The sequence below is a fragment of the Hylaeus anthracinus genome, unplaced genomic scaffold (assembly GCF_026225885.1).
Source record: "Hylaeus anthracinus isolate JK02 unplaced genomic scaffold, UHH_iyHylAnth1.0_haploid 12001, whole genome shotgun sequence".
Classification (NCBI taxonomy): Eukaryota; Metazoa; Arthropoda; class Insecta; order Hymenoptera; family Colletidae; genus Hylaeus; species Hylaeus anthracinus.
Genome location: NW_026534348.1, coordinates 5,883,295 through 5,898,387, shown reverse-complemented (window position 1 = coordinate 5,898,387; position 15,093 = coordinate 5,883,295). Strand labels below are relative to the sequence as shown.

The window sequence follows — 15,093 nt, the reverse complement described above, 5'->3', positions numbered from 1 at the left end:
CGTTGATTTTCGTCGATCCGAGTACCCACGAATATTACCTTTCGCGAGATACCCATCCGTTTATCGAACGATTAATTCGAGCGAACCGTATCCGCGACCAGACTCGAATCTCCGAATCGATCGCGTCAACTATCGACGTCACGCCGACGATCGTCGATTCGAGATGCAGGTTTCAGTGTTTCGCGCGGACTCTCGATTACACGCGTTCGCGCGCATCGGCTGGTAGCGCGAGATCGCTGCCCACGAAGCGCTTTTTAATTTTGTTTCTTCGAGGGTCGGGCATTTTTCTGGGAACGCTCGGAGAGGAGGGCAGCCAGCCGTCTATTTTCGACGATGGTATACGCTAAACGACTCCAACGGTGACAAACGCCACCGCGAGACAGCCCGGGGACGACGGCGACGGAGGCTCGCGACGCGATTCCAACGGATGCTTGTACGTACACCGTTAACCGCAGACCGTAGATTAGGATAGATTCGTGGTCTAATGGAATCGTTGTAAGCGACTAAAGTGAGGAAGAAAAAAAAAAGGGAACATCTCGTATCTCGTGTCAAACAAATATCGTCGTTCCCACGATGCATCTTCAGGGTGCACACCATCTGTTTTTCGCCGGACCATTCGCGATTACCATTGTCCCGCCTTTGCGGTCATGCCATTCCGTGATCGTTCATCGTCCTAGCCGAATAGGAAACTTTGCGATAAACCGGTTCACGCAATTGTCAACTTACTAAATCAACGTTTCGAAATTCACGTTACAGCAGAAACGCTTAAAATATGTTTCCACCTATTTAACCAATTATAACACGACCCCGTTAACGTAGGTTACGATTTAATTTCGACTCGTCGTCGAAGAATTCGAGAAGGGGTTCCTTGTTCGAAGAAGATTTCATTTTGAAGGATCGCATAGTTACGGCACTGCACTCCTCTCTCTTTCTCCGTCTGTCTTTCTTTCCGACTCTCCGGCGAGGTTTTAACCCATGTGCCGGTCTTTGCCGGGATATCATCTGGAAGGTGAGACACACCAGAGAAGCGCACCCGGTACGGTGGACTAATTGGCCGATAAATCAACCTCCGGCTTACCTTCTCTTCCACCGTACCTCTCCGCTGGACCTTTTAGACTCATAGGTGGACTTTCCGGACGTAAGGTATACACGCGCCCCGAGTCTAATTTTGAACGGCGGCTGTTACCTCGGATAAATTCACGATACACGACCGTTTCCGACAGCCTCTTTTCAACGCGAATCGTGATCGATCTTTCCTTGATTTGGCGATATTATTTCACCCTCTCGACAATGCTATTCGTACCTCCTCGAACGACAAAGTATTCATCGGATACCATGATACGTTGATTTTTCGACGTCGTCTACAGACGAAGTACCCATTATAAGCCTGGTTTATAATTTTTACAGTTTTAGCGCAGTAGGCTTATACGGAGTAGTCTGGCACAAAACGTAAGAGAATGATTAAGTAGAGGAAGACATTTCGAATCAGCAACTATCTAATCGAGGGTAAGAGACTCGTTAGGGGCAGGCTTATGACGGGCATTAGAGTGTATCTTAATTTTTCGACACGGAAACAAAAATTTCTCTAACGGCGATAATTATTCGGATGGAATTACCTTCCCATGGATATGTTCCGGACCTATAAAGCACACACGGTATACCCTTGAAGTTTACGCCCGCCGTCTTTCACGATCCCGAGTCCGCTACGCATACGTTCGCGTATTTAATGCACCAATCAAGTCTCGGACAGAACGACGCGAGTGCCTCGGCCAAACGAGGACGACGACCAAGATATTTTATCAGCGAGCATCGAGATCACCACCGATAGCCGGGAGGCGAGTAGACCGACATCGCGATAAACTTTCGAATACGGTCGAGCGAGCCGACGAAAATTGGATATTCTTTAGTGAAAAACCGCGAGAAAGTACACGAATCCGGGTAGGATCGTCGAGACACGAGCAAACGACGTTAATCCTGATTATCGAAGTCGTCGTGGATTCGAGAACGAAAAAAGAACCGCGCGGACGACGCGACGGGATCGGTCTCGTCGCGGGACGGATCTAATAATCTCTCGTCGACCACCGGGAACCCCGAGTAGATTATCGTCCCGAGACGATCGGCTCGCGGTGCTCCCGTAATTTGTGTTTTCGTTATTGCCTTCGATTCCTGTTCGCCGTAGCCACGGAGGAACAACGACGGTATCTGGTGTCGCGGGAGCAGCCGAGAATGCGAGAAACCTCCACCGCGTGTGGAACAGGTTCTTCGTTTTCCGGGGGCAGATCGGCGTCCACAGACTTTGCTTGTTACCGCAGAGCAGAGCAGAGCACAGAAGGAGAGAGGACAACGTGTATGCGCGCACATCACACCGCACCACCACGTACGCGCACTAATCGCACCGAGCGAACTTGTTGGAATTAATTGGTCCGGCCAATTAACGCTCACGGCTTGAAACGCGTCGAAGGCAATGAAGGCGCACGATTGGCCTCGTCCCCGCCACCCTTCGGTGCTCGATATCCTTCGAACCGAGCTCTTCCTGCGAAGGACCTAATTAATTTCGACTCGCGGCAGTTCGCAGAAAATTGAGCGACTCCTTCCTCGTCTCGCTAGGAAACTGCCTGGATTTTACGAACCGACGCGACGTATTATCGTGTGTTTACGATATCCCGAGTGGATTGGAAGTAAATAAATGTCCAAGTAGAGGCTTCCGTGAAAACAGACGCATTCCGGGACGTTCCTGAGACGGAGAACAAAGTCGTTCGCGCGTCGCCTGTTCCTTTATCCCTTTCGCCGAAGGAAAACGTTGCATCCCGCGATAACTCGATTATTACGGAACATATTGATTCATGTGCGCTGCACGAGTCGGCGAGTAAAAAGCGAATTTGAATCGACCGGTAAAACAATGAAATAACGATGTAATCTTCGACAATGGATGGCATAACCGGGCCCGCGTCGCGCGTTGTCCGCTTGTTAGCGATGAAATATTACGTATGTACGGCAGCTGTCATCTTACTTGTCCTTTGACGGCATATTTATACCGGTTCTACCCTGTTCCACGGCGCCCGATCGTCGATAACGGATGCCCTCTCGCTAATGCGCCTCGCTCGCGAGAATCTTTTACGCTTCTGAATTCGTTGCTCGTCGAGCCGTGCGTTAAACTCGATTGTCATTTTGTTTCCTCAGGTTAGAAAACCGATATATGCATTTCGCGACACGATCGATCGGGAAAAAAGAACGATCGCGACCCGTGCGTGAGGTTCAAGCGACCAGCGCGATACGATATGTTCGGGAGTCGTATTTTTCCACGAGCTGAATAAACCGGAAAGCGTTGATATAATGGAAGCTGGGGGCGGGGGGGTGTTCGCTTATTGGGAGCTATATCGATCGACGTGTATCGAAATCCTTGGCGGATCTACCGGCGCGGGTGTCTTTCCTGGCGTATTTATGCCGAGTTCGCACCATACATGACGTCCGATGGTCGATAACCGGCGCGCGCACTAATGCCTGCAATCAGGATCCGCGATCAGGATCGACGGTTATATACCCCGAGCCCATTACTCAAAGATCCGACACATCGGAGAAAATATACGTCACGTGACGATCAAACGCGTGTCACCCACGGACCAGGTATACAAGATTCTCCTGACATTCGACGAAACGTTCTGGCCCGCGTCTAGGAACATTCGAAAGTAGAGACGTTCGATTCCGCGTCGATCTTCTAGAAAATAGTAACAGTAGGTCCATCGGGGGCCTAAAAAATCTGCAAACGTGCTCCAGGCGAAGGGGGAAAAAAAGAGGGAGAAAAAAGAGAGAAAAAAAAACAACGAAGTGGAAAGGAGAATTGTTACGGTAGCGTCGAGTTTTCGATCGCGTATGATCCCCGTGGAAAAAAACACGAAGTGAGAAGAAGAAATGGCGGATCCGTTTAACAAGGTGCTTCGCCTACCGGATAATACATAAGGGGTATTAAGGCCGCTACTCAATTGGGTATGAGCTCACCGAGAGGTGGACGTCTCAATTTTCTTCGCGACTTAATGACCGATCGTTAAAACCCGGCTTCGCCTCGAACCGGCTCCGCGGCGCACGAGAACCATCAGGAGGAAACGAGACGAAAACACTTGGCTCTTCTTCGAGCCATCGTTCTACCCACACCCTTGCACCGCGGTCTCGTCGTTCTAACGTAATCACGGCCGCTCTGTCGTAATGACATTTACAAGTATCGAAGCCCTACTGTTTTGTTACACCGGCCTTTACTTTAATGCGAATATCGTAATTCGGATTACCGCGAATTTCTTTCGATTAAATCCTACTTATCTCGTTTAACCATGAAGACTGTATAAGAAGATCCAACTCCCTAAGAAAGTTACTAAAAAACTGTTAGCAAAATCCTGATCTTGAAGTGATGAATATTTCGTTCATTCGCGGCGCGAGGGCGCACAGACTACGATATTGTATATGTATGTCATATGTATATATATTATGCGCACGGACTACGATATATACATGTCATATATGTATGATAATATATACACATATGACATATATCGTAGTCTGTGCTCACTTGCGCCGCGAGTGGTAGAAATATTCATAATTCCAAGCTCGGGATTTTGATACACTTGTACACTACACAGTTAGGACTCCTTGTACAGTCTTCATGGATTTAACAAACTTCCGGAGACTAATACGTCGCAATGCTATCCGAAGCAGCGGTTTGAAACATTTATATACAGACGAAACATTGAACTGATCAACTGAAAATAAATAAAGAAACTAAGAGATAACTCGCCATTTCGCGACAATGACAACTACATAAACAACGATGAAAGTTACTCGAGTAAGGTATTCTAAATATTATTTCGCCTACATATCTGTATTCGTTGCTGCCATCTTCGCCTGGTGTTTCGTCCTTTGGAGTCATCTTTTCATATTTTCGCAAATAAATTACATTAAATTGATACACGTTGAAATATCAAACCACCATACCACCATACTACTAACAATTACAAATTTCACGACTAACGCGCCCTCTAGCGCAACGCACGAGAAACGGTTTACTTTGATAGCACTTCAATCGATACATCAGGTTCCAACACTCCGCAGACGGTACATTTTTTTTAACAAAAATAACAAATATAAAAAGATATGAGCATTTACATTTGTACAAAAGCGTTTTAAATCAATTTGTTTGTTACGTATTCGTGGAAGCATCGCGAGAGCCGACAAAAGAATCTGTTTGAAAAATCGTCGAGCCACTTGGTTGAGCTTTCGTCCGAAAGATTTCCGGGGCGCTATGCGCACGTTCCTTTCGGAATTCGTTAGTTTCTTCAGTCTGAATTTCTCGTACCGCGGTATTTACCTGTTTTCTCGAGTTGCTCGATTGAATTTTTGATATTAATTTCGCGTCACCAGAATAATCGACGGGATCTTGATAATTCGGAAGTTTATCGACTGGCGCAGTCTTCTCGGTCTCGTCTTCGTTCGACCTGACGATAAACGATCGGTGATTTCGATCAAGTTTTATTAGAATTTTGAAAAAGTGTCCGAGACGAACCGAATCATTTTCTTACCGGAGCGGCAGCCATCTCGTGGATTCCTTCCTATACTTCTTCCCACTATGCGCGGCCAATTTGGCGATGATTTTAGCATCCACGTTAATTAATTTTGGTTTCTGTGAGTAACACTTCAATTTTTCTATATTTAGAGTGAGATGCTGTATTTGGACTTTGAGCATCGCGTTCTCGTGAACTAGTCGTGCATTTCTTTGCACCACCTAATGTTCGAGACGATAAACGATTTATTTATTTTGCGACGATTATAAAAATGATCGATAACCAAACGATGTTAATTTACGAACGAGATTTACCCGTAAGAATTTTGCTTTGCTTAAAGGCAGGGGTTCTTGAAATTTTTCGGATACGATAATGTTAAGTTCTCCTCTACCCTCGTCTAGCTTTTCCATCATGTCTGCCATTACTTGCAGGTGCTCGTTCAACAGCTGATTTAGTTTTTCTCTCAACGAATCTTTCGCGTACTTCATTCTTAAAAACTTTATACACAAATTGTACGTTGTCTCAGCTTTTACGTTTAACTCTTCCCGTAACGACTTGTTTTCTTCTTCCAAGGAATTTCGTGCATCTTCCAATTCCTTTTGTTGTTGTTGCAGTCGCGACGTTCCAGTGACGCAACGTGTTTTCTGCCGCTGTAATTCATCGTTGTAATAATCTTTTTCTCTTTGATAGAAAAACCTTTCGTCGTCCAACTGCTCTGAAATTAATTCGGTACATTTAAGGGTTACAATAAACTTAAAACAAGACTTTCAACAAATCTTACGTTTGATGTTCCTGATGCATCTTTGTTGCTTCTTTAGCTCGGTCGATAATCTCTCGTTATCTCGTTGCATATTTTGCAATTGCCCATCCTTTATATGTATGGTGTTTTCTAATGATACGACCGTTTCTTGCAAGTTACTCACCTTTCAAACATAGGTAAACTTTGATTAGTTTATTAGCGATAAACGATAGCTCGCATTATCTATACCTGTTGGCGTAAATCGACTAATTCTTCGTTAGCAATTTGACATTGTGTATTTATACAAAAAACATTCGCATCTGTACTTTTATTAAAGCTACTTCTTGAACTGATATTCTGCATGTCATAATAACGAATATTACGTTCAACCGACGAGGAGTCTGAAGATGAATCGTAAAATATTTTTTAACGTCCACTGTTATATAGTTAACTTTAGTAATAACGAAAGCTTACCTTAATTTACAAGAGTTATGTACTAAACTAATTTATAAACTTTTTAGGTTCAATTTATTCGTAGACAGTTTCAGAGTCCTTGTTATAGGATACAGGATATGTATACTTTTTACACATTTAAAGTCATTGACATTGTTCTTAGTTATTTCCTCGAGAACCGTATAAACGAGCAATTTCTGGCGATCACATAATGACAAAAAATCATTTTCACTAAATTATTAGACGTGTCCAATTACTTCGACAAATGACGAACGTCCAAATGTCACGATATTTCTTACCCTTAAACTTTTTAAATACAAGTTTTTTTATTGAATAAAATAACATAGCAAACGATACTTCAGGAAGGGAATTAGGGAAGGATGTTCGAATAACCACTACGTCGTGCGATACTGATTAAAAGTTGTGAAATTTTTTATTGTATCGTATATGTACAAAATAGGTGTACAGACTACTTATCAATCGCATGAGCGCGTTTTATACACGCTTTACATATGCTTTCATTGCATATAACATTGATGTACGAGCATCATATTGTGTAGTACACCTGCAACCCCGTCTTCTGTAATCTTTCATCAAATGGAATGAATATCGAGATGACGCGTAAATGTTTTTTTTTTTTTTTTATTTTATTCTGATCTTATCATTTCCTCCCGTCTTTAGTCATTAATAACATTCTGGTATAAGGGTTTCCGTGACTATTACCCTTTTCCCCATCTTGTACACACGAAAATAATAAATTACACTGGAACGTTATCTTCGCAATTATTTTCTTTAAGGAGCATAGTAATTCGTTTCTTGAATCGTGTTTACATAACTACATTAGAATAGTGTACCTTCGTATATCACTGGAAGTGTCGATGTGTGAACCACGGCATCGGAGAAGACAAAAAGGAAATAATACGAATACACCACATTGTAGATCCGTCCGCACTTTCCGCTGGTTTTACCGACAACAACTGGTCCGAACAATTCTTCGCATTTAAAAACTGTGTTCGCGTAAAATAAAACAAATTCTTCTGTACGAACAGCTCTCGGAAGAATACCCTCTGACCTTTCAGCTCCATAAAATTTTGTCAAAAAAATAATTTTCGATTCACATTCTTAATATCCCGTAGAGTTTAGCTAATACGATTTAAGGGTCATTCCTCTAAGGCATTTCGAAAAATGTACACATAAACAGACCTTGTTAATACATTTAAAGTCAACTCAAAGTATTGCTTATCTTTTATGTTAAATATAATATTATGTCAATCGATTGTAACGTATTGTCCACGAATCAATAAAACGATATTTCATTCAAACTATACAAGCTTAACATCCTATAGTGGTTCATTGGTCCAGTTGTGTCGTAAAAACGTGAAAGGCAACATATGTCGTCTGATAATCTGATGAAACGATACTAAATTCGCGCAAATGCGGATGATAATGATGGACTTACGCTTATTAGCCTAACTTAAAAGTTTTTTGTGTTTCCATAGTATTAAGGCTCGTGCTTATTTTTTCTTGTTCTTATTAGCTTGATTTTTGTATTTGGCTGCAGTTGTTAATTTGGCATTCTTCTTCTTGGGTTCATCTTCATCATCTTCCTCGTCGTCTGGTTCCTAACATATTGAAATAAATAGAAATGTAACTATAAAAACTGAACTATTATTTTATTTACCGCCAAAGATTGTATTACTGACATTCTAACGTAACTCCCTTCCTGTAATCTTGAAAGTACTGTTCAAAGACAGAAATGGAAAAAGAGGAAACAAGATGAGTAAAGAATAAAAGCAACTGTTTCAAAATGGGATGATTTATTATGCAAAAAAAACCAAACAGACACATGGAATGAGAACACAAACGCAGAAAGTATATCCACGACTTTCATTTATTCCTTAGGGAATCTTCAGAGCCCTCCCTCCCTAAATCATATTAAAATAACGCGAGTTTAAAATATTCTCGGTAAAACTCATTTTTGGGGAACGTTTAAATAGTAGCATTTTAATATTAACATTCTATTTGTCTACAGCTTCATCCATCCTGGCACGCTTCGTACCATTTTTTTTACCCTCTGCAGAATGCTTTCGTTTCTTTTGCAGTGCCTGAAATTCGTATTCCTTGTATATAGAAAATGTAATACTATTGCTTCCGACAACATACATAATAAAAGTGTAATAAGAATTATTTGTTTGAAATGAGACTACTTGTATGTCTGGAGATAATTTTCATCGAAAATATTCTGCATAATTCTTTTGTTTGAAGTCTTACATGCTTTTTTTGTATAACGTAATCAGAATGTCAGTTAGGAATACAATCTTTTCCTCAGTTTTAACGAACTTTTAATATGTACATGTACAAAATTGCATGCAACTATTAAACTTATTCCAAGTAATTAAAAAGTAGCTTATACCTTATCATCGTCATCGTCGTCGATGTTCTCTTCTTCCATTTCATCGTCCATATCGTCGAACTCTTCCATGTGTGTCCCTAAAATATTAAAGTTAATATGAAATCACTAATTGTACGTTACAATATGTTGCGATTTTCCTAAGAAAATATATTACGTAAATAATTTGAAAACATTATGGACTAATTCTGTCAACGAGTAATTATCTCATAATCACATTTTTAATCATTAAAATGCGTTAACACATAAACATATGAAAGTGTATCGAATGGGAGAATCAAATGCTTTGTATATAATCCAAGATAATGGAAGTATGATATGTATTTTTTGAAAACGTCTCGTGTATCAAAGTTCTTTTACAATTGCATTTTAAACTTGTACAAAAATTGATTGTAATCTATTGTAAATTATGTTAAAAGGCGCCCAGCTGTAATTATCGCCCTTTTCCGAACAATCGTTATTCGCGATATAATTTAATACTTTAAGTAAAAAAGAATGTTATTAAATTAACATGCTTAGTAATTGTTACAAAGTAGAATAAAATGTTAGCAATATTTCTGATTACACTATCTCTCATTCATATAAATAAGTTAATGGTAATGTATAATATAATAAGTTCTTACCAAGAAGATTGTGCCCTACTATGTGAACAGGACCACTGCCTTTAACCAAAGTGAACGTAACAGGAGGGTCGGGAAAACTGAGATCCAGAATAATCTGTGCTGTCTTTCCCATTTCCAACAGAGCGATTGGTGTTTTAATTGGTCCCTTTAACCCCATTGCTTCTACCTGTAGTACGTTAAGCTCCCCAGGTTTAGCCTCTGGACCTAAAAGTGCCTATAAAAAATTGACACTTGTAAAACAGTTGAAACTAGATATTTCTATCAACAAATAAACTATTATATTAAATCTTCTGTAAAATGTATATGCATATAATTATTAAAGTAAATAGTTGAACATCATAAATTGTTCACTTTATTTAAGTTCATTCCTAGACATTATATTTAATTACACTTATGCATAAAATTTCTGCAGCTTACAAAACAGAAGTAGCACTAAAAGTATCTATTTGATAAGACGTTGTAACAAACGCATTCAATTTATATAAATTTGTAAACGTTCTAATAATTACACAAAATCGGAATACAATGCGTTATCGATGTGTATACAGACGTTCTTAACTTTGATGGAACATGTTTTTGTTTTCTCGAAGATTCAAAGATTGAATAGGGTTAGATCAATTAGCGAAATTAAAAAGTTAAAGGTTACGATAATCTCCAATTCGTTACTTTTATATAGCAGTTAAACATTCGCGCGCAAATCTATGAAGTGTTGATGATAGCGGACAAAAAAATCGAGATTACCAGTGACGCCAACTATTTGTCGTCTATTCTTATACAATAACAAAGGTACGGTAAACTGTTCGGAAAATCAGAGAATCCGTAGCAACAGCGTAGCAAAACGTTTATGTCTTGGATCGAATGGAAAGACCGTTACCGATGAAATCGCGCGTTAACGTGAATCCGCCTCTCGTAACAAAAGAGTACGTGAAATTCGATGCCTGGGGCGCGTCGAAAAACGACAAAGTACAAAGCAACTTGATGTTTCTCCTCGATATCTTCGACTTACCATTTTTATAATAAGCTTCTGATCGGCTCCGAAATGTTGGTTCGTGCCGTCTGCGTCATCATTCTTGTGCTCCGGATCCCATACCTCGCTGCAATTGGGTCCTTCGAGAGTGATTCCTGGACACACAAATCACAAGAGTACGCACACGAAATATAATAAATGCTTGCCGTTGCATTATAGTTGGATAAAAAACGCGAATTCGTTAGCTCAAGGGACAATGGGGATTCGTCACAATGGCCGAAAGCCAGCCGGCGTCCCGACCATAGTACCGCTCGCGTCTAATGGCCAACAATGACGAAAGTATCCGCGTGCGGCACAAAATAAAGCAGCCATCACGATTACGATATCGCGACTTCTGATATTTACCGTAGAGATACTCCTCTGCCATGGCGATCGACTTGATATTAAAGGATTCTCGTTAGCGGACGTGTAGACGGAACCCGATGGAGTGTGCGTGCCGAACGAAAGTGGAGAAGCTAAAGACGCCGCGCGCACAACGGTCACTGCGCGAAAGAACAGTGGTCGCACGTGCTAGACGAACGCGTAGCAAATGAGTTTCGCGTACTCGGCCTTGCGCGCCTAGAATACGTTCTCTTCTTTGATTGGTCGATACGCTCTCGGATCTTGTAAGCGACGTTGCCGTCTTTAATATCGAGAATCACCATTGAGTACTTTACGAGGGGTATCTTTTACCCCTGTTCATTACACCACTTACGAAGCGAATCAAATAGAAAATAAACGTGACCAGTACAGAGTCCTTCGTGATTCCTTTTACGCAATCATTTTAAGAGTCATTAAATAAAATAAAAATTTAGGTATATAAATTACTTCTACATGAATGTAAATAGATATTCGTTAATCAGTTTAATATCAATATAGGGAATTTTTTGTTTTATAAACTGTTGAAGAAATCAATTTAATCGTGAAATACTAAGAAAACAATTACTTTCTATTTCTTAAAATATTAAACAATAGACGTACAATCAAGAGTTATGTTTATATATTTATACAGTTAAAAATGTCAGAAACGATAAGGACCTGTGAGCAAGCACTACACAAGATTGACAGATAAAAGTTCAGAGATATTTTTTGTATTCATCGTATAATTGTTTAGTCATCATTTAAAAATATATTAATGAATAATAACACAAATTGAATAAGAAGCTTGACAACATTGCATCAAGAACCTAGAGTGCGTTTCATGGACCAACAAATGGTATCAAAGTAGCTCTGTAGCACTATAAAACTTTCAATCAGCGTCATCGGTGGGAAAACGCTCAAGTTTGTAGTGAAAATAGTTCCGATTGTTTCTGCTGGATGATGCCACTAATCAAAAGATCGATAATTACTGCTGAATTAAGTAATTAATTATAAGAATGATAAATTGGATATATTAACACTTTATTGGAGTGTTATAAACCAAGGAATCCTATTAATTATGCATTTATAAAGAAAGAAAGAAAAATTTATTAAAATCTTTCGATGGCGCCATCTTACAGAATCGGTGGGAACTATTTTCACGAAAAACTTGGACGTTTTTCCATCGATGGCGCTACTGGTGTACTAGATCACTCGCCATCTAGCATCAAGAATAGAAACTAATTTTACTACAAACTTTGGCTAAAGATTCAAAAATTAGTTCGTCCCTTTGACCGGGAGATGGCTATACCAATCCACGGTACCCCCCACGGAACCCCACTCGCGACACTCACGAACATCGACACATTGACTGCTGTTGACTGCATAAATATCGGGCGCAACACGTGAATAATACTTTAATGGAACAAAGGCGTGACGAAAGAGTTTTATAAAAAAAATTGAGCAATGCCCCGACACGGTTGACATAGATACATTATAAAATTCAAGTAATTTCACCGAAAAAAAACGGCAACATATCTCCAAATAAGCTGTAACCTTCGGTCAACGACAGGAACTCGTCAGAATGCGGGCCAATATGATTATTCTAACTTGTTTATATTTGTTACCGGTAATTTTGGGCAACAACGAAAAAAACGAGACTAAATTTGTACCAACCCGAGAATGGCAATCTATAAACAAAGGTGAGTGAACGTTCATTTAACGTTGTGTATACTTACGTTTTTAGGACTATTTTTTACGCAACTAATGTGCTGTCCGTAAGACCACGTCAGTAAAATTTGACGTCGCATTTCTTCGCGAAAACTGATCGCCGTTTTTCTGTTATTATATATTCTGTACTTAAACGCATGATAACTGTTAGTATAAAATGATGTTATAAATATTTTTAATTCATTATTATTGAAAATATGCTGAATATATTAAAACGTGGCATAAATGATATAAAACAGTGACTTATTCAGAATTTGAATTAAAGGTGCTAATGGATTCATGTATTAATGTTATATTCCATCTTTTCTTAGGTACTCCTATACCAGCAGGATCACATGTAAGGCACAATTTTCGAACTGGAGTAACAGAAGTTAAATTAATGGACAACAAAGATGCAGAAAAAAAAAGTTCTAATGAGAGTTCTAGTCACTCTATTTCAAATTCGTTGACATTACATCCTGATATGGCAGTGACAGAAGACCATGATTCTTCTATAGCCACTGAAAAATCTGACTTGTTTGACTCTCCAATAGAAGAACTAAAAGCCAGATTAAAAAAAATTAAACAAGGTGATACAAAGACACCGCCAAAATTAAATGTAATCATTTCTTATTTTCATAGGATTCTTGGTATATAAAAAAATCTTCTGTTTCTATATCATTTATATTTCCAGGATGAGCATGTTCAACAAATAAAGCAAAAGTTTCGAGATTATGATACTTTGAAAAATGAGCTCAAAATGTTAGATGTTAACATTACATTAGACTCTGAGTTACTAAGTAATTATTTACAGAAATTTCAAACGCATAGTAATGCAATTACTATGGGAACTTTAACAGTTTTAGAAGTGGAAGAAGTTTTAAATATTCTATATAATTTGGAATACTTAGTTCACCATATTGATCATGCTAAAGTATTTACAGATATGCAAGGGTATGTATAATAATAATTTTTTTTAAATAAACTTGTGTACAAATTTTTATTATACTTTTTCAATTACAGTATGAGTAAAGTTATATCTCCTTGTCTCAATGCAACAAATAATGAAATAAAGGCTGAAGCGTTACGACTTCTGGGTGCAGCTGTTCAGTCTAATCCTAATGTCCAACTTAAAGCATTGGAAAACGACTTTGTCGAAAAACTTTTGCATATATTGTCTACCAGTACTAAACTGGAGGTGAAGTCGAAATGTCTGTTTGCTCTGGGTGCCTTAATCAGACAATTTCCAGCAGCGCAAAAAGTTTGGATCGATCACGGTGGCGTGGAAATATTCGGGAAAATTCTAACGGACGATCAGTTGCAAGTGCAAGTGAGAGTAATGCAATTGATCAGTGATCTGATCACAGAGAGACAAAATTTACGAGAGATCACAGATCCCGAACAGTTACAGCTGAAAACAAAAGCATACGCGGCTGCGGATGTCGAACAAAAACTATTAACGTATGGTTACTGTAAGCATTTAAGCAATCTAATGATAAAAAGCTTCAAAGTGGAACTCAATAATCAGTTTAAAACCGAGAACTATAACTTCCTAGAGACCATCACCGAAAGTATGATCATTGTTGTTCCTGTCTGTAATCATCACTTTAAAAAAAACAAAGAAACGTTACTACTTATTATACAACATTTATTAAACTTTTATCAGAGCTCCGATCCTGCTATCAAAGAAGATGAAAGTGATATTTTGAAAAATCTTACCCTATTAATTGAAAAATTACAAACAACAGTTACCGAAATACTTCGCGACGAATTGTAGGTACAAAAGAGTATAATTGAACTGAAACATTCGCGGGGAAGAAAGTGCACTAATTTAATTTATGTCGCAAAGTTATAATCGTATAAAGTTTTCTGTCTAATGGAACATTTCCTCCTTAATATTTTATGAAAATTGTTACCGAATCTACAGTTGATAAACAATATTGTTATTTTTTAGATGAGTAACGAAATTGCTGCAAAGATAATTGTTATTTGATAGAAACGGTACTTAGTCATTTGTAAATAGATTAAAGAGTGAGGTCGATTTCGTGACGAATGGATGAATAACATACTATAAAAGAATGGATGTATATTAATCATACGTATAGCATGTAAGGCATTTAAGTTACCTGTCCATACTTATATAGTAAATAATTGTTACATTTCTTGTGTTTTAAGATGTCATTGTTTTGATAAATTATTTTGTATTGTTCATACTTTTTATTATTTTGTAAAAATGTGATACCAGGATA

The 15,093-nt window shown here is 38.9% G+C and overlaps 3 protein-coding genes across 4 annotated transcripts; 1 reads left to right on the top strand and 2 right to left on the bottom strand.

Annotated features, from left to right (window-relative positions):
• Positions 1-5,183: 5,183 nt before the first annotated feature.
• LOC128890831 (trichohyalin-like) lies at positions 5,184-7,004 on the bottom strand. The gene is made up of 5 exons (XM_054149729.1): positions 6,535-7,004; positions 6,328-6,469; positions 5,861-6,261; positions 5,565-5,767; positions 5,184-5,480 (listed from the first exon to the last, which is right to left on the bottom strand). The coding sequence occupies exons 1-5, from the start codon at positions 6,646-6,648 to the stop codon at positions 5,186-5,188; spliced, it is 1,155 nt and encodes a 384-aa protein (XP_054005704.1). The 5' UTR covers positions 6,649-7,004; the 3' UTR covers positions 5,184-5,185.
• Positions 7,005-7,146: 142 nt separating this feature from the next.
• LOC128890839 (nucleoplasmin-like protein) lies at positions 7,147-11,333 on the bottom strand. 2 transcript variants are annotated; one of them, XM_054149741.1, is made up of 5 exons: positions 11,144-11,331; positions 10,778-10,893; positions 9,772-9,985; positions 9,152-9,228; positions 7,147-8,360 (listed from the first exon to the last, which is right to left on the bottom strand). In XM_054149741.1, the coding sequence occupies exons 1-5, from the start codon at positions 11,163-11,165 to the stop codon at positions 8,253-8,255; spliced, it is 537 nt and encodes a 178-aa protein (XP_054005716.1). In that variant the 5' UTR covers positions 11,166-11,331; the 3' UTR covers positions 7,147-8,252. The 2 variants fall into 2 exon arrangements, with proteins under 2 accessions (XP_054005716.1, XP_054005717.1); XM_054149742.1 differs by lacking the exon at positions 7,147-8,360 and adding an exon at positions 8,537-8,843 and having other exon boundaries at positions 11,144-11,333.
• A 1,018-nt stretch (positions 11,334-12,351) lies between these two features.
• On the top strand, positions 12,352-15,053 carry LOC128890826 (nucleotide exchange factor Sil1). The gene is made up of 4 exons (XM_054149721.1): positions 12,352-12,837; positions 13,177-13,463; positions 13,539-13,798; positions 13,868-15,053. Exons 1-4 carry the CDS (start codon positions 12,720-12,722, stop codon positions 14,619-14,621), a joined length of 1,419 nt encoding a protein of 472 aa, XP_054005696.1. The 5' UTR covers positions 12,352-12,719; the 3' UTR covers positions 14,622-15,053.
• The last annotated feature ends 40 nt before the right edge of the window (positions 15,054-15,093 follow it).

Coding starts and splice junctions, on each gene's coding strand:
- LOC128890839 (XM_054149741.1), bottom strand. CDS start 11,165: ATGGCAGAGGAGTATCTCTACG. Junction 9,986..10,777: donor AGAAGCTTATTATAAAAATG/GTAAGTCGAAGA, acceptor AATTTTTTATAG/GCACTTTTAGGTCCAGAGGC. Junction 8,361..9,151: donor ACGACGATGACGATGATAAG/GTATAAGCTACT, acceptor TCAATATGTTAG/GAACCAGACGACGAGGAAGA.
- LOC128890826 (XM_054149721.1), top strand. CDS start 12,720: ATGCGGGCCAATATGATTATTCTAACTTGTTTATATTTGTTACCGGTA. Junction 13,464..13,538: donor AGACACCGCCAAAATTAAAT/GTAATCATTTCT, acceptor TTATATTTCCAG/GATGAGCATGTTCAACAAAT. Junction 13,799..13,867: donor GTATTTACAGATATGCAAGG/GTATGTATAATA, acceptor TTTCAATTACAG/TATGAGTAAAGTTATATCTC.
- LOC128890831 (XM_054149729.1), bottom strand. CDS start 6,648: ATGCAGAATATCAGTTCAAGAAGTAGCTTTAATAAAAGTACAGATGCG. Junction 6,470..6,534: donor TAGTCGATTTACGCCAACAG/GTATAGATAATG, acceptor TATGTTTGAAAG/GTGAGTAACTTGCAAGAAAC. Junction 5,768..5,860: donor GCAAAGCAAAATTCTTACGG/GTAAATCTCGTT, acceptor CTCGAACATTAG/GTGGTGCAAAGAAATGCACG.